Source organism: Homarus americanus, unplaced genomic scaffold (assembly GCF_018991925.1).
Source record: "Homarus americanus isolate GMGI-L3 unplaced genomic scaffold, GMGI_Hamer_2.0 scaffold20930, whole genome shotgun sequence".
NCBI lineage: Eukaryota > Metazoa > Arthropoda > Malacostraca > Decapoda > Nephropidae > Homarus > Homarus americanus.
In genome coordinates, this window is record NW_024748502.1 from 1,303,990 (window position 1) to 1,323,470 (window position 19,481).

The window sequence follows — 19,481 nt, forward strand, 5'->3', positions numbered from 1 at the left end:
CCCCTCCCATTCTCTTCCCTACTCTCCCTCTCCCTCACTCACCATTAAGTACGTGGACCCTGAGAGTGGTGACGGCTGTGTTGGAGGGAGCACAAGAATAGTTCCCGGTGTCGGAAGCCTTAGCATCCTGTGGGGAGGGAAAATTGTTACTTAGTTGTTCTGTGGGGATGGAAAATGTTACTTAATTGTTCTGTAAGGAGGGAACATTGTTACTTAGTTGTTCTGTGGGGAGGGAACATTGTTACTTAATTGTTCTGTAGGGAGGGAACATTGTTACTTAGTTGTTCTGTGGGGAGAGAAAATTGTTACTTAGTTATTCTGTGGGGATGGAAAATGTTACTTAATTGTTCTGTAAAGAGGGAAAATGTTACTTAATTGTTCTGTAAGGAGGGAACATTGTTACTTAGTTGTTCTGTGGGGAGGGAACATTGTTACTTAATTGTTCTGTAGGGAGGGAACATTGTTACTTAGTTGTTCTGTGGGGAGGGAAAATTGTTACTTAGTTATTCTGTGGGGATGGAAAATGTTACATAATTGTTCTGTAAGGAGGGAACATTGTTACTTAGTTGTTCTGTGGGGGTAACATTGTTACTTAATTGTTCTGTAGGGAGGGAACATTGTTACTTAGTTGTTCTGTGGGGAGGGAACATTGTTACTTAGTTGTTCTGTGGGGAGGAAACATTATTACTTAGTTGTTCTGTGGGGAGGGAACATTGTTAATTAGTAGTTCTCTGGGGAGGGAACATTGTTACTTAGTTGTTCTGTGGGGAGAGAGCATTGTAATTTTGACTAGGCGTCCAATTTGGTACCACAAAACCAATGTACTGCTACTACTACTACTACTACTACTTTTTTTTCTTTCTTTTTTCATTTAAATGGCCTCCAGCCTCCCCCAATAGCCATACCTTCGCCACCATTTTATTACTTGATATTAAATTTCCTAATACATAAGTAGCTATCCTAGCTCTGTTGAGTTAGTTGAGCCGCAGATCTATGCGGCATTCAGTGACTGTAGCCTCATAGTCAATATCTGCAACTGTTGTCGGTTTTGGGGCCGATGCTCTCGTTTCCCTGAGGCAGAGCAAAGTCAACCGAAAGAGAGAGAAGGGCAGTCGACATCTCATCCAGGCTGTAACATAACTTCTGGGCTGCTGCTTCTGTTCGGATATCACCTCCGCGAGTCTGGCGTAGAAGCATCTTGCACTTGGTCCCATCCCACCAGAGCTTGTGAACACTAGAGGAATGAAGCTGCCATGATCAACGTTCTGAATTCTCTCCCGCATGCCCTTATCTTGTCGTTCCCGTTCCTCCTGTGTGCAGCATCGAGTGCTAAGTTACGGTGACATGCGGCCATGGGATAAAAAATCCTGATGCCGAAGAAGGCTTGCTGTCCCTGCGTCCAAAATCCTCGAGCACTGACGTCAACATGGGCTTCGTTGAATGTGTTTGAAGTCCTAGGTTGGAAAATCTCATCGTCCAATGGAAGGAGGGTCGGTTCTACCCTGACATCACGGCAGATTTCCTTGAACATATTTGCCACTACTACTACTACATGGCCTCCAGCCTCCCCCAATAGCCACACCTTCGCCGTCAGTGCTCGAGGATTCTGGACGCGGGGACAGCGAGCCTTCTTCGGCATCAGGATTTTTTATTTCATGGCCGCATGTCACCGTAACTTAGCTCTCGATGCTGCACAGAGGAAGAACGGGAACGACAAGATAAGGGCATATGGGGAGAGAATTCAGAACGTTGATCAAGGCAGCTTCACTCCTCTAGTGTTCACAACCTCTGGTGGGATGGGACCAAGTGCAAGATGCTTCTACGCCAGACTCACGGAGGTGATATCCGAACAGAAGCAGCAGCCCAGAAGTTATGTTAAAGCCTGGATGAGATGTCGACTGTCCTTCTCTCGCCTTAGGTTGGCTTTGCTCTGCCTCAGGGGAACGAGAGCATCGGCCCCAAGCCGACAACAGTTGCAGATATTGACTATGAGGCAACAGTCAATAAATGCCGCATAGATCTTAGGCTCAACTAACTCAACACAGCTAGGATAGCTACTTATGTATTAGGATATTTAATTTTAAGATAATACAATGGTGGCGAGGATGTGGCTATTAGGGGAGGATGGAGGCAAAAAAAAATAGTAGTAGTAGTAGTAGTAGCAGTAGTTTTGTTGTGGACGGAGGAAAGCTCCGGGTTTTTTCGTAAGAAAACCGGGCTCCTAACAGGGACAACCAGCCAGAACTATCGGATTTATTACTTGTGTATGTGTAGTGCGTGAAATGATCACAGTGTCCTCCACTTGTGTGGATATTGATGATAGTCATTGGAGAGCCAGGGATTGTATGGCAGGTGGAGCTGATGTTGGTTAGTGCCACGTAGGCCGTGGCGCGTAAACCTAGCAGGTAATGGTCGCCCCGTGCCGAGCCTTCGTCTGCCCCGCCCAGCTCTGCCCCGCCCGGCCCCGCCCGGCCTCGCCCGGCCTGCCCGACCCTGTCGGCCTGTACACCAAAACTGACCCTCCCTCCTCCACTCCCAAACCACAACCATCTACCTCTCCCACTGCTTTCTCCTTCCAATGGCGATATCATGGCTGGGAAATGTGCTTGTCAGTGCTCAGGCCGGACTCAGAAATACACAACCTGTATTTGTGTGAGAAATAACAAACATTGTGTGGGTTGCAGGAAAGGGACCAGCTGTCAAAATCCCTACGGCAGAGATTCATCACCTGATGACGACACGCCAGACGATAGTAGTGAACCCACTCAGTCGGAAAATACTGTTCATGAGGTGCATAACATACAGTCAACAAATTGGAAAGGCTTGTCGGGGGACAATGCGGAGAAATGGGTAAAAAATGTCTACTCAGAAGTGGTCAGGTGGTCGCCAGCTAACCTCTTTCAACCACCCAAGTGTGCGGCCACCAAAGAAATGATCCGGGAGATGACTTGCGTCATAATCAATTACACTCACGACTCTCCCCCCTAGCCCCACTAGCTCTTCAAATACTGGCTATTATACCCCATCTATTCTGTCAGAGGACATACGCAAGGTCTAAGAGTAAAGAAAGTGTGGCAGCAATGAATAGAAGATTAACAATGTGGCAGATTAGGGCCCTTGATGATCTCCTACGCAAAGCAAGAACACTGCAGAAGAGACTAAAATTCATTGGAGACAGAAAGCAAAACACAGAGGATGTTGCCAGAAAATTTGGAGGTGGGCGCCTCGAACTGGTTACCAACGTTACCGATAAGAGCAAAATGCTTCATCCTTAATAAACAAGAATTCACAGTCGAAGGTTTGCCTTCACCATGCGTGTGTGGCTCATCTTCATACATCGACCACGCCATGGTGTACAAGAAAGGGGCTTCCTATGCATGAGGCATTTCGAAGTAAGGGATCTCACAGCATATTTGTTGAAGGAGATCAGCCACGACGTCATGGTGGGACCGCCTCTCCTTCCATTGGAAGGTGAGAATTTCCATCGCAGAACTTCAAACACATCCAACGAAGCCCATGTGGACGTCAGTGGTCGAGGATTCTGGATGCGGGGACAGCGAGCCTTCTTTGACATAAGGATTTTCGATCCCATAGCCGCATGTCACCATAACGTAGCTCTCGATGCTGCACACAGGAGGAACAAGAATGACAAGATCAGGGCATATGGGGAGAGAATTCTGAATGCTGATCAGGGCAGCTTGACTCCTCTGATGTTCACAACCTCTGGTGGGATGAGACCAAGTGCTGCCGTTCCGTCGTAATGGACCGTCTAGTCTTGTTTAATTCGTTGGTATCCACCTAACTAGTTGCATTCTGAACTAATATGTGCTCAGTGAGGGCTGTCGTGAGCTTGACAGAGTTCTGAGGTTCGGTAGCAGCAAGCTCCTCTGGATTAGTCTATCCTATTCCTCCCCGTCTCGGTGGTAGTGCAAGGAGTAACCTTTCTGCTGGGGTTAAATAACTTTCTACTACTACTACTGCTACTATTTTTTTTTCTTCTTTTAAACGTCGCCTCCATCCTCCCCCAAAAGCCACGCCTTCGCTGCCATTTTATTAACTTAAAATTAAATATCCTGATACATAGGTACAATTACTACTCCTTCTAATACTTTCTATTACTAAATCAACTATTACGCCTACTACTATAACTACCGAATTATTATTACTATTACTACTTTTTTTTACTACTACTACTACTACCACTACTAAAACTTTTATTAGTACTGCTATTATTACTACTACTACTACTTGTGGCTCATCTTCCTCTTTTTAATAATTCTAAACCAACTTTCTCACATTACATAATATTCCTTACATTATTGTTACACTACAACCTTGATCTGTTAACTCTGTAATTAAGTTCCATCAAACTTTTCCACAACACAACCACTGTTTCACAACAATATTATCACACTATAACTTTATCAAGATAATCTATAATTCAGTTAACCCGAATACATACATTTCAACAATATATTACTACAACACTACTTCGCAATTGCTATATTACTCTATTATTTAATAAACAGATAGTGGATTGCTATCAAAATCACATCCCACAGATATAATATATTAATTACAAAAAGAGAAGAGCTCGCTAATGCTTACCTACAGGATCTGACTCTTCCTTAAACTAATATACATGAAAATAATTACTTTGATCTTGACTTGTAGCTTTATCTCTTGACCAACCACCAAGTTTCATTAAAATCGTGCATCTGGTTTTGAAGAATGAGATGTTTACAAACTAACCAAAAGAAGGGTAACAACAGTAGGTGTCTCGTCACCACTTACCTGTATCAGTAAGTATCCCCTGGTTGTATTGCCTCTTTCAGTCACCACAGTAATACCGCCTCTTGGAGAGTCGTAATGCACCACCTGAAGAACAAAGATACCTTGTAATTTGACAGCAAAAATTATTCACTCTATATCCATCTATTTATCTGTTCATCTATCATATTTTATGTATCCATCTATTCATTTATTTTCCTGTTATATATATATATATATATATATATATATATATATATATATATATATATATATATATATATATATATATATATATATATATATATATATATATATATATATATATATATATATATATATATATAAATGCAAGTAAATCACTGTAGTTTCGCCTGATCTAGGTATATGCTGATAACCACATGGAAAGAAGAAAACACGAAGTTCCCAAGCACTTTCGTGTAATTCACATCTTCAAGGGTGAGTACAGTCTGTATTCACCCCTGAAGATGTGAATTACACGAAAGTGCTTGGGAACTTCGTGTTTTCTTCTTTCCTTGTGGTTATCAGCATATATAGCACGTGGACTCCCACATACAAACAATACCTCACTAGTCGGGAATCGAACCCTGGACCTTTACGTGTGAACAGGGATCGCTACCACCGCGCCACAAGGACAACAAATTCACATTTAGGCTTTGTTATATTCCACACAAGGCCTGTTCAACGTGTTTGTTAAGCACCATGAACCTCCACTGGGGATTGCCCGTGCCAACTATGTGGTCGGAGTAGCATTTTACCGAATCCAGCTGGGAAACATGAGGTATATACTATATATACTATATCTCATCAGGCCATATAGCACGTGGACTTCCATATCCAAACAATACATCACTAATATTATTATTATTATTATTATTATTATTATTATTATTATTATTATTATTATTATTACTATTAATATTATTATTATTATTACTATTATTATTATTATTACCATAAACAGGAGGTATAGTAAGGGTTATGTAGACATAATCTAATTTAACATTTAGGTCCTATACTATTGTTGTAGTACTGATAAGTAACCTTTCCTTTGCATTACAAGAGGATGAGTTACCCTTGTCTGTTAGGTCCCAGAGGATGAGTTACCTTGTATTTGAGGTTCCAGTGGATGAGTTACCTCGTATTTGAGGTACCAGAATGATGAGTTACCTTGTCTTTGAGGTATTAGCAATAAGTTACCTTGTGTGAGTATTTGGGGGACCAGAGGATAAGTTACCTTGTATTTGCGGTACCAGTGAATGAGTTATCTTATATTTGAGGTACCTAAATGATGAGTTACCTTGTCTTTCATGTAAATTAATAAGTTACCTTGTATGAGTATTTGAGGGACCAGAAGATAAGTTAATTTGTCTCTGAGGTACCAGAAGATGAGTTACCTTGTTTTTGAGGTACCAGTTGTTATGGGACATACTTGTATTGGGGTTATTATAATCTTCCACAACATGAAAACACAAGGAAAGAAAAATGGGGAACGGGAATATTCATAATACACTAGAAACTGTTAATATACGTTAAGTATTAAACATATTTACACTATATACACAGAAAGGTGAAAATGAAAGTACATCAACTACAACCGGGGAACAACACCAGGGACAAAAAGACAAGAATCTCTAATCCTCCAATTAGAGCATGGAACAAGTGTTGCCTATCACAATATACATTATAATTATAATCCTAATCCATATACACAAAGTAAATTTAGCAACACAAATCCCTCAGCGACACCGGATGCGCGTACACAGTGCCAGGCAGAACCGGTCAGAACAACAGTACGTCAAGAAGCCAGGGGAGTGGGTGAGTCACAGCTACTGGTAGACCTACCAACTAACCTCTAAGAGTTGCCAGGTTGCTTATTACTCACTACAAGGATGTAAACATTGACACATATAATACATAATTTACAATACAACAACACATATCACAAACATAACATAATACATGTAAGATGAAAAAGAATAAACATGAATATAATTCGTTCTTTGAACGAGCTAACTACCAAGTTCCCATCACACAGTGAAAGAGTCACCTTGTCTTTGAGGTACCAAAGGATGAGTTACCTTCTCTTTGGGATACCATTGAATGAGTTACTTTGTCTTTGACATATCAGAAGATGAGTTACCTTGACTTTGAGGTAGCAGATGAGTTACCTTGTCTTTGAGGTACAACAAGATGAGTTAACTTGTCTATGAGGTACCAGCGAATAAGCTACCTTGTCTTTGAGTTACCAGAAAATGAGTTACATTAGTTACCGTGTCTTTGAAATACCAGTGGATTCGTTACCTTGTCCTTGAAGTACCAGAAGACGAGTTACGTTATCTTTGAGATACCAGATGAGTTACCTTGTCTTTGAGGTACCAGAAGATGAGTTACCTTGTCTTTGTGGTATCAAATGATAAGTTACCTTGCCGTTGTGATACCAGAAGATGAAGGCTGGGGGTTCTGGGCTGTGTTCTACTATGCAGGTGAGGTTGATTGTGGAGCCTTTGTCTACGTGCATGTCAGGTGATCCAATGATCTCTGCCTGGGGCGCCGCTGTGAGTGGAGAGAGAGAGGTATGTTAGAGAGAGAGAGTGAGAGAGAGAGAGAGAGAGAGAGAGAGAGAGAGAGAGAGAGAGAGAGAGAGAGAGAGATATTTTCGTCACAGTGATTAGCGAAGACATTTTCCCATAAATCACCAATCAAAAACGATCCCTCTCCTCCCAATCAACCAATCAACTACCGACTCCTTTCCCGCCAATCAAACAATAAACTAACGATTCCTTTCCTGCCAATCAACCAATCAACTAGCGATCCTTTTCCTCCCAATCATCCAATCAACTAACAACTCCTTTCCTGTCAATCAACCAATCAACTACCGACTCCTTTCCCGCTAATCAAACAATAAACTAGCAACTCCTTTCCTGTCAATCAATCAATCAACTAACGATCACTCTCCTCCCTCTCAACCAACCTCGTCCGTATTGAGCAAGAGGATGGCAGAAGGTAGAGAAACACTCACTACTAGTAGGTTAGTGGCGTTGTATAGTGGTAGGTGAGCTGGGTGAGAGTTAATGGCAAGGAGGGCAGTAAACAACGCCTTTATGACCACCACTCAACTTCTCTCCTCCTCCCCCCACCATTCCCCTCCTCTCCCCCCCCATTACTTCGCCTCCTCCTCTCCCCATTACATCCCTCCTCTTCCTCCTTCCCCTTCCCACTACTTCTCTCCTCCTTCTCCTCCTCTTCTCTACCACTTCCCTCCACCTCCCCCATTACTTGCCTCCGCTTCCCACCATTACTTGCCTCCTCCTCCACATTACTTCCCTCCCCCTCCCCATAACTTCCCTTCCCCTCCTCCATAACTTCCCTCTTCCTCCTCCTCCTTCTCCTTTTCCCCATTCCCCTTCCTCCTCCTTCCTTCCCAACGCTTCCTCCTCCTCCTCCTCTCCTCCTCCCTCCTCCTTCCCACCAGCTTCCTCCTCCTCCTCCCTCCCTCCCTCCTTCACCACCACATTTGTCCTCCTCCCTGCAACACCACTTCTTCCTCCTCCTACCCATTACTCCATTACTTTCTCCCTTTCCCTTCTCCCTGACCAATTCTCCTCCTCCCCCATTACTGCCCTCCTCCTACCCACCCCTTCCCACCTCCTCCCACCACTTCCTCCTTCTCCCCACCATTTTCCTCCTCCCTCACGCCGTCCTCACATCCTTCCCTCCTCCACTCACACACCCCATGCCCACTTTAACTTCTACTTTTTAACTCCCTCCTTCCTGTCCCAACTCCCACCTCCCTTCCCTATTCTAACCTCCTCCTTCCTCCTGAGTCAGATTCTATAGGACAAAGAATGATCCTGGGGGTGTTGTGAGTGAGAGAAGGGAGCTTGAGGTGTTGATAGTTTTTTTTTTTTTTTTTTATATTTGGATTAGCCCACCAGGTACAGGTCAATGACTCATCAGAGCCTGAAGTATGAAAAATATAATAATAATAATAATAATAATAATAATAATAATAATAATAATAATAATAATAATAATAATTAGAATAATAAAAATAAAAATAAAAATTAAAATATAATAATAATAATAATAATAATAATAATAATAATAATAATAATAATAACTAATAATAATAATAATAATAATAACAATAATAACAAAAATAATAATAAAGGACAATATATGAATAATATTTTTAAAAAGATCAATAGTGAGAAACGATAGGGGTGTCATACGGAGGCGAAATTTTTTTTTTTTAGTTTGAAAAATCGGCCCATGGTATTAATGATGTAGTTCTATGTGCAGAATCATGTGATATCTTCAGATTTGAAAAGTTTTCATTTTTGCTAGGTAAATTTTAACTTGAAATCTTATGAAAATTCAGTATTCCCACCCTTTTACCAACACCACTAAATAGCTTATTTAAAGTAAAGTAAATGTATCAGGTTAATTTATTAGGATGAAAATGATCCAGAATAGTGAAACGAATGATCTTGACACATTTATTAAATTTAATATTCCTTTAGAAAACAAAATCATCAAATACAAAAACCGGTTTTACTACTACGACCCGGTGTTGCTGCACACCATAGAGAATATGTCTTTCTTGCTTCTGTTTCTACTCATCACCTCCCTGCTGACCACCTGAGCTCGGATGTAGCCTTCCCTCCTCTCCTGGCTGTACACGTGACTGCTGGCCTCGCTCACTTGCTGTACACAACGCTCTATACTCTGGGTGTGCGGGGGCCAGGCAGGGACATGCATGGGGTTGTCCAGGAAAGCTCTGACTTGAACATTGGTGAGGCTGCAGGTAAGAGGGGGCTCACTGCCAGCCTGGATGCTATCCAGATCTATGAGATCAGTGAGGGTCTTGGCACCTAGATTGACTTCAGGAGTCTTCCTGACCCTGAAGGAATCGTCACCAACTGATTCGTCATGCCCAGATCTCTCATAAGTCTCATATCCAAGATCTTTTTGACTGCCACTCTTCTCTCCTCATCCTTACTGCAGAGCATTGTCTGCAGAACTGCCTCGGGATGAGCATACCAGGAAGATCTCCTCACAGTCTGCTCCACAATCTGAACAACCTTCCTTGGCTGACTCCTCAGGAGCTCAAGCTGGAAGAGAACATGCCTCGGACCTTCGGAGAAGCGATGACTTGACCTTGGTGTTGAACCAATTTGGCAGAAGTATAGACACTCACGATGAATTGGACAATAAGTCTCAGGTTGTGAAGCTGGTTCCCTTTCAGTTTATGATGGGCGGCCAAATTCACCTACAGAACCTGAGAGCCGTTGTGAGCCACCTAGAATGTGAGACTGGACCTATCAGGTAAGCAAGTCTATCAGGCATGACCCCAGTTTGATGGCACCGCAAATCATGTAACCATAGTACTGGTCAGTACTCCAGATGCGTCAATGACAGTATGTGCAAGCTCAGCGAGTGGGAGGGGCTAACTGTGATTTTTTTTTTCTAAAGTTTCCGATATATTTCTAACTCAGTGGGCAGAGTCCAGCATCTTGCCAGTTAAGAGGACCAGACCATCTGTTGTTTGAGTCTTGGCTATCCAGCTCCTGGGATCAGATGCTCGGAGTGGCAACTCGTTGGTGTGAGGCTGCCAACAATCCAGACCAGCTTCTCCCAATCTTCTCTGCTTCCATCCACTGTGCATGACCCCCCCTCACACCCTGTGTCTGTGTTAGTGCTGTCCCCCTCCAATGGCCCAGGGTCTGGTCTACGTTCCTCTCTCTGGAGCCAGTTCACAAATGCCATTCCTGCCACTATCTCAGCTGGCTCTTGATGTCATCTTTCTTCTGAGGAATGCCATAACATTTTCCTCCTGGTTCACTGCAGCAGGAGTAGTGTTCCTCCTTCACCATGGCAGGGAACAACTTCTCAGAATCTCCAACTTTCATGAACACTTTAGTGTCATCCCTTCTCCCATCAAAGAACAAACAATTGATTCCATTTCTCTTATCCCCTTATCAAACTCCTCTTCTAGGTTACTGACAAGTTTCTCCTGAGCTCTCCTTACTTTGTTATGATCTATCACCAGGTGAACATCATCAGGTGCTATCAAACCACCGTCAATCCAGGCAGCTGTTGCTATCTCTGCAGTTTCTCTGAGACCAGTGTGGTGTCGCATGCTGGCCAGAGCTATGCTCGGGATATCTTTCCTATTTCGAATCTTATGCCTGGAAGGTTTGGGATCATTATTTTCTGGGTTAGGGACAAAGTCACCATTCTCCTGGTCAGCACTCGAATCAGCCATGGGGAAGTCATTAAACTCTGAATCAGCTTGACTCCAATCATCGGCCTTTACCTCAAATTCTGGGCCTTCAAGCTTTTTTCTCGGCACCTTTCTCCTCTGTCTTGTGTTCTCCTGCCCTGACCCGGAATATCTTAAAGAAATCATGAGAGCCCCTACATTGCCAGTTTTCTCTTCTGTGTTGACAAATGCCAGTTCGATCACAGGAATCTTCAGTTCACGCTTTGCAAATACAGGGAGATGTGGGTCTTCGATTTACAGTCAATGATCGCATCCAAACTCAGGACAGGTAGAACAATTGGCACTTGTAAGTAATTATGTCAAATAACTGGTCCAGTTGCTTGGGCAAAGCTATCCTAACTGCAAGTTTTTCCTCCCAAGAGAGACATCTCTGGCCTTTCCCAACTGGCTAGCAGTCTCACTAATCTTCTTCTGACTTGTTATGACTGGAGGCTTGAACTGAGCGTTAGCCAGAGTGTACTGTGCCAAGACAGCTTTGGTCATATCACTGGCAATGTCTTTGTTTGTAAGTTCTTTGGTTCTTTTCACTGATTTGCCTGATTAAAACACCGTATCTCAAAGCATCTCTCAATGTAGGCAACTCCGACTTCAGGAGCTCTCTCCCAGACCCAAGATAGTGACTGAGGTGGCTGGATTTTTGGTTCCTCGTCCTGACACAAGCAGCCATCGCAAATATTATCAACTTATAAATGCATCAGAATCTGAAACAGAAAAAATATTGTTAGTTGGGTTGTTAAAGAATGAAGTCAGAAAGCAATGTTCACTATTTAATTGTAATGCACTATTGCAGCTGTACGTTAGATTTTCGATAAATTTCACGCTAAAATTTACCTAGCAAAAGGTTGCAAAATATTGAAACTGAAATTATTTTCTGTTTATATACACTAAAATCTACCCAAAAAGTGATGGGCCATTAGTTTTAGCTGATGTTCCCTCCTATGACACACCCTAATATACAGTATATATATGTTATGTAGAGACCACAATAAAATACATAAGATATTGGGGAGAGAAAGTATATATATATATATATATATATATATATATATATATATATATATATATATATATATATATATATATATATAAGTAATACTCAGAAATTTCGGTGTGATATTTACAGACGTTAGAACGAAAATAACCGACCTGTCGAAGCAGGAACAGAATAAGTAGGCCAAGCTGAAACACCCACTCCTCATGGCGAGTCAAATAAGCTCAAGCAACGCCCTCAAGCAAGGTGGAAGCATTTTGAACTAGGCCTATATGAAACTAAATGTGCTTTATCGAATTAATGTGGACACGATTCATTAAGTTAAGGGGCAATTATTAAATTTAAAGTTATTGTAGATCAATTCTCAGTCAAAATATGTTACGAGTGTCCCAAAGAAACTGTTAGTTACGTGAAAGATGACGTCACTAGGCCAGGCGAACGCCTTGGGGAGACGCCAGGCGGGCTGGAGGCAGTAGCCCGCCGGCGCTAGGGCCAAGCAGATGTCTCTGCCAAGGAAAACGACCACGTGGCCTCGTCCCTTCTCGCCCACGTCATCAGTTGCGCAAATAAGTTTGTTCGATCTCAGACAGTGTTTAGATAGAGCGGAGAAGAAGTTAACAATAGCTAACAGAGGGTTCTCTTGCAGGGTTTTTGAGAACCCACGCAGTCTGTCGGTCTGTTGGTCGGTCGGTCGGTCAATGGGTGTTTAGCTTTCGTTTAGCTGGCCACACACGAGGTGAATGGGTCTCCCTGACAATAACTATGTGGGATCAGCGTCTGCACTTGGTGGGTGGTCGTTCTGGGTCACCAAATCTCCTCACCTTGGTTCATACAACACCACATCTCTTCAGTCAGTTAGTGAAAAATCTTACTAACGGGAAAATAGAACCCCTCCCACAGCTGGGCAGGGTTCACCTGCTGACGGTCACTCTCTTCCTGTCCATGGAGTACTGAGAATAAACTGAGTGCAGCCTGAGTGAATGAAAGGTCACACACTGAGACCAGGAGTCTAGTGGGTACATAGAGACATTTATCTCCCCAGTATTGGGTGTATGTGATCGAATTAACCAAGTCCAGGTTTGTAATCAATGCTCCTCATGGTTGATTGCACACGTAGGACGTAGGGGTTCGTTTTCAAGGTTGATGAACGGCTGTAACACCTTAAATTATGGGTGTGCTCTGAACATATGTATGAAGCATGTTACGGGTGATGGTGGTAAAGTGTGATTAGAATAGCCAAGTCCAGGTGTGAGATCAACGTTCCTCATGGTTGATTGAACACTGGGATGTAAGTTCCTCTCAAAAGTTTGTGAGCTGTTAGTACCTTAGAATTACGGGTGCATTCTGAACTTATGTGTGAACCATGTTAGGGTGTTGGTGGAGAAATACACTCATGACTCCTGAAACCTAGAGAGTAATGAAAAGAACAGCGCAGCACCCGCCTCCCTGACGGGTCATGTGTGATTTTCTCGGTTTTCTTGTAAATGCCTGCCACTTGGCAGGTTAGTAGTTCATTAGGGTTCTCGTAGTTGGACAGTTAGATGAACAACGATGCCATAGAAATCCGACTGCGAGAGAGATTTAGGAGTATGATAAGTAGGACCTTAAGCCAAGTAAACAAAGTGTTTTTGCTCGTAACAAGGCTAATAAGTACTTGGGTTCATACAAAAGTGTTAGTTACAAGACTGAGGAGTCATCCTAAAACTGTATCTTGCTCTTGTGAGACCACACCTGGATTACGCAGTTCAGTTCTGGTCACCGTATTACAGAATGGATATGAATCCTTGGAAAGAATTCAGAGAGAATGACAAGACTAATCGGGCATTAGGATTGTAGTACAGAGACAGGTTAAAGCATCTTAATTTGCACTCCTTGAGAGACATAGAGCGAGGGGCGACCTGATAGAGGTCTATAAGTGGAAGGCAGGGGTAAACAAATGGGACATTACAAAGGTACTCAAATTATCAACCAGGAGCGAAACTCGTAACAATGGTTTTAAATTAGACAAATTTAGATTTAGGCGTTAAATAGGTAAACACTGGTTTGGAAACAGGTAGTGGATGAATGGAACAAGTTACCAAATATCATCATTAACTCGAATACGCTGAATTGCTTCAAACATAGGTTGGATGCTCATGAGCAATAGGGGTTGGGTGTAAACGGGACTGCCCAGTATGGGCCAATAGGCCCGCTGCAGTTTCCTCCATTCTTATGTTATTATGTTCTTATGTAATTATAGTATTTTTTGGGGTCTATCCCAGAAAGGCTATAGTGATATATGATCTTGTGTAGTATGACTAATTGGGATTTCTATTCCTCAGTGATTGCTATAATTTTGTCGGATGCCCTTAAGGCATGTGCATCAGTGCAAGTAATATTTTTTAATGTTTTATGTGCCACTAAGTGATGTAGGATGTACGAAGAATTGTTTCAGATTAGTTCCTCGTTCTGGTGTCTATTCTGGTGTATGCAGTACTGCTGCATTAGTAGTTCTTTTTCAGATGCAATTAACATCTGTATTTTTTTTGCTGGTTCAGGATTTCTCTGAGGGCGCTTTCTGCATTACCATCCTATATATATATATATATATATATATATATATATATATATATATATATATATATATATATATATTTCATTAGCCTAATAAACCATGCGGACTTCTACATACAATCAACACTCCAACCCGCCAGGATTCAGACCCGGCCCACGAGCCATGGTTGTGACGGGGAACGCTAACCGCTGGACCACCAGGATACAAAAAGTCCTAGACTCTGTTATATTTCACACAAAGCCTGTTCAACGAGCTTATGGCGCGTGAACCTCGAATGGGGACTACCCGTATCACGTAGGTGGTCAGAGTAACGTTTTACCAAATCCGGCTGAAACACGAGGATCCATATATATTTCTTGCCCAATATACATATATTATTTCATTAGCCCAATATATATATATTATATATATATATATATATATATATATATATATATATATATATATATATATATATATATATATATATATATATATATAAATAAATCACTGTAGGTGCGCGTGATCTAGGTATATGCTGATAACCACGGAAAGAAGAAAACACAAGTTCCCAAAGCGCTTTCGTGTAATTCACATCTTCAGGGTAGTACAGACTAGTCTGTACTCACCTAAATGAATTACATATATATATATATATATATATATAATATTCAGAAATTTCGGTGTGATGTTTGGGAGACGTTGGTACTCCCTGTGGCCGACAGAAGTTGTCCACCAGGATATGCCGACGATGTCCTCCTCCAAGCCCCTGACTACCTCAGCATGCAGGAAGCCCTTGATCTGGTCTCCAGAGAGTGCGATTCACTTGGTTTCCTTCTTTCAACTGCCAAAACAAAAGCCATGTGGCACGGTCGTGTTGTACCTCCACCCCTTCTCTTATCAGGAACACCCTTGGACTGGGTTAATGAGACAAAATACCTGGGTGTGTATGTAACTCGCGCACGTTGTCAGATCCCTGAAGTCCGCTATCTTCGAGACATATACTTTCGGCGTCTCGCTCCCCTCCCTACCATGTGCAGGGGTTCCCTTGGTGCCACCATCCCTGTACTTCTCACCATGTACAAGTCCTTTGTCCGTTCCTGTGTCGACTACGCCGCCCCTGCCCTCGTCAACATTAGTCGGACTGCTGTCAACCGTCTCGAAATTATCCAGAGGAAAGCTGCTCGTATCATCCTTGGGGCTCCTCAGTGGACACGCTCTACTTCTTTATATACCAAACTTGGTCTTTCCCCCTTACAGGATCGTGTCCAGGAGTTTTACCTAAAAACTGCCGTTTCCATTCTACGGGATCCTAGGGGCAACTATGTCCAAACCAACTTGACTCCGGCTGTCCGAGGCCGACCTCTATCTAGAAGACAGTGGCGAGGGTCACTCATCAGAGCCCTTCAGGAACACGACCTCCTGCCTGATATTGTTGTCACCCCTGCTGTTGGTTCGTCTTCTTCTCCCTGGCTGGTTTTTCAACCTGAAGTGATTGCCCTCGGTGGACCGCTCCCGAAATCCCACGTGAACCCTGTTATTCTCTGCAAATACCACCTCTGCAGGTTCGCCCACTGGTCCCCAGGTAGGGTCGTCCTCTACACTGATGGTTCTGTTGACCCCGCTACAGGTCGGGCCGGGGCCAGTGTCTACATCTCCCGTCCTGATGCCCCTGAGCCTATCAAACTGTCTCTCAGAGTTTCTGACGGGGCATCCTCCACTCAGGCTGAACTAATAGCCCTCCTTGCTGCCCTTCTCGCTGAGGAAGAAGCAGATGGTTTCTGTCCCTTGCTTGTCTGCTGCGATTCCAGGTCTGCTCTCGACAGGATCGAATTTGGATAAGGGGAAAATAAGGACCTCATCCTCCGAATACGAGGGTTAACATTCACACTTCAGGATGCAGGCCGTCCTGTGACATTCCTATGGATACCCAGTCATATCGGTATCTTGGGGAATGAGGCAGCAGATGGCCTTGCCAAGACTGGCTGCAACAAGGCCACACCTGACTACGTTGTTCCTCGAACACTTTTACAGCTTTGGACCCAAATTCGCCGCAAACAGAGAGAAGCTCGGGAAGCAGCCATCCCCCTGGACTCCCCGCCCACCTGGTACGATATCCTCCGTAAACTTCCTGACCTCTCCTATGTCTATGGGAAAGGGTCGCGGAAGGGGGACGTGATTGCTGCCTGTATCATCATTGGGTATGACTTTGCTTGGGAGATTAGTATCCCCGCATCCCCTGAGCAACGCTCTTGTGCATTATGCAGAAGACCCGACAGCCGCACCCTTATCCACTACCTCCTAAGATGTCCCCACACACAACGCTTCCGTGATGCCTGCTGAACCACCACTCCACTAACCCCTGACGGAGACACGATGATCCTCCCCATACTGGACAGATATTTTGTAAATAACATTGATTATGTGTTAAGGGAATATCCTTCCTTCCTTAGGCTTTAGTAAGCCCCTTTATAATATTTATACTGTATATACTTGTTACACTTGCCAGATGCTTCTGGTGTTATTGAACAGGGGTACCTAGTGACAGCACTAGGATCCCGCTTCCTCTATCAAGGAATAAACAATTGAAATTGAAATTGAATTGACGTTGGTGAGTGGGTGCCAATGTGGCGATGACCTGAGTCATCAGAGCCTGCGTGGCGGGTTGACTGAGCGAGGGTGGCGACTACCCACACTGTGTGAGAGCTTTTGGAACTAGGCCAATACGTCATGAAATGTACTCTAGCGAATTAATATGGACGTGAATCATGAAATTAAATGACATTTGTTAAATTTCAAATTATTATAGATAGTTTCTCAGTATAAATATGTCACGTGTGTCCCAACGAAGCTATTAGTTATGCGGGTAAATATGTCACTAGCAGGCTACCGCCTTGGGGGCATGCTCTGGCTGGTCGCTCAGTCGCGGAGGCGTTCGTCCAGACGGATGTCCTCTGCGCGTTTGCACAGGCAAAATGATCACGTGGCCTGGTCTCGTTACGTGCACAGTTCATCAGTGTTGCAAGTAATTTTATTCGATCTCAGACAAGGTTTAGATAGGGCGGAGGAGAAGTTAACAATAGCTAACAGAGGGTTTATTGCAGGGATTCTGTAGAGCCCACCCGGTCGACTTGAGCCGTTTGAGGGGTGAAGCGGAGTGAGCTGTCTGTGTTGACCACTGTTTAGCGAAGTTTTAGCTGGGACAGCTCGAGGGAACGAGTGTTCCTGATAATTAGCTATGTGGGACCAGCGTCTGCCCTCGGTTGACGATCGTTTGGGGTTACCAGATGTCCCCCACCTTGGTTCACAACACCACATATCTTCAGTCAGTTTAGTGAAAACCTCTTACTAACGGGAAAATAGAACCCCCCTCAGCTGGGCAGCTTTCATTGGCTGACTGGTTCCTCTCTCTCTTCCGGTTCATGGATGTACTGAGTGTAAACTGAGGCAGTCTGAGTGAATGAACGGTCACACTCTGAGACCAGGAGTCTAGTGGGAACCTAGAAACATTTTATCTCCCCAGTATGGGTGTGCTCTGAACTTATGTGTGATGCATGTTACGGGAAATAGTGGTAAGGTGTATTTAGAATTTACCAAGTCTAGGTGTGAAAACAGCGCATCTCATGGTTGATTTTCACACGTGAGATGTAAGAATTCCTATCAAAAGTTGTGAAAAGCTTGTGGGTATTAAAAATACGGGTGCATTCGGAACCTATGGGTGACGCATGTATACAGGTATTGGTGGAGAAAAACATTGATAATTCCTGAGAATCTAGAGAAAGTACTATCAAACCAGCAGAGCACCCGCCTGCCTGATGGGTCATGGGTGATTTTTTCGGGTTATTTGGTGTGTATAGTTAATAATTTTTTTAATATTTTTTATACCATTTACTCAGTGACTGATTATATTTTTGTTGTGTAGCTAATACTCCCTGATATTTTCTGACACCATTTCTCAGTGACTGATATTATTTTGTCGTATGGCCTTAAGGCCTGTTCAGGGTGGAGTTAATAATTTCTTAATATTTTGATACTATTGTTTTCTAATGTTTATGTGTCACTAAGATATGTGGTAAGTAGCACTGTTACCTTAGTAGTTTTACATAAGGCATTTAGTATTTCTACCTATTTTTGATATCATGTATAACCTTTGTTCTCCAGTGCAGTGTTTTAAGCAAGGCTAAGAGGTGCGCAACTGTTGGTGTACCATTATTGATTGTGGTTGTAGTGTTGGAGGGAATAGAAATGTCAAATTTTACAGTGCGTCTCATTCACCCCAATCACAGGTGCTATCTTTCCACGGGTCACGGAGAATATTTTTTTAAAGTACAATAATTGTGTTTGTGCTGGTTCGGGTTTTAATCCAAGGGGCGCTTCCACGCTTCCACCGCATTACCATCCACTAATAATCAAAACCCCAAGTGAGTGAATTCTTGACCGGTTACGTATATATATATACACAGTATATATATATATATATATATATATATATATATATATATATATATATATATATATATATATATATATATATATATATATATATATATACTGTATATATGAAACAAAGAAGTATGCGTGTTTGTGTGTCCGCACGAGTATCTCGGAACCTACTTTACCGATCTGTAGTGATGATGGACGGTGTTATATGTAGTGTTGATGGATGATGTTATATGTAGTGATGATGGATGTTGTTATATGTAGTGATGAATGGTGGTGTTATATGTAGTGATGCTGGATGGTGTTATATGTAGTGATGATGGATGGTGTTATATGTAGTGATGATGGATGATGTTATATGTAGTGATGATGGGTGGTGTTATATGTAGTGATGATGGATGATGTTATATGTAGTGATGATGGGTGGTGTTATATGT

General features: G+C 42.8%; 1 protein-coding gene across 1 annotated transcript in view; it reads right to left on the reverse strand.

Moving 5' to 3' along the window:
* Nucleotides 1-19,481, reverse strand: part of LOC121880328 (hemicentin-2-like) — a 115,652-nt gene that overhangs the window by 2,818 nt on the left and 93,353 nt on the right. Inside the window, exons 3-5 of the mRNA XM_042387484.1 lie at nucleotides 7,217-7,347; nucleotides 4,795-4,878; nucleotides 43-127 (exon numbers count right to left, since the gene is read on the reverse strand). Of these exons, the coding sequence (XP_042243418.1) occupies nucleotides 43-127; nucleotides 4,795-4,878; nucleotides 7,217-7,347 (300 nt within the window). The remainder of the gene's footprint in view (nucleotides 1-42; nucleotides 128-4,794; nucleotides 4,879-7,216; nucleotides 7,348-19,481) is intronic.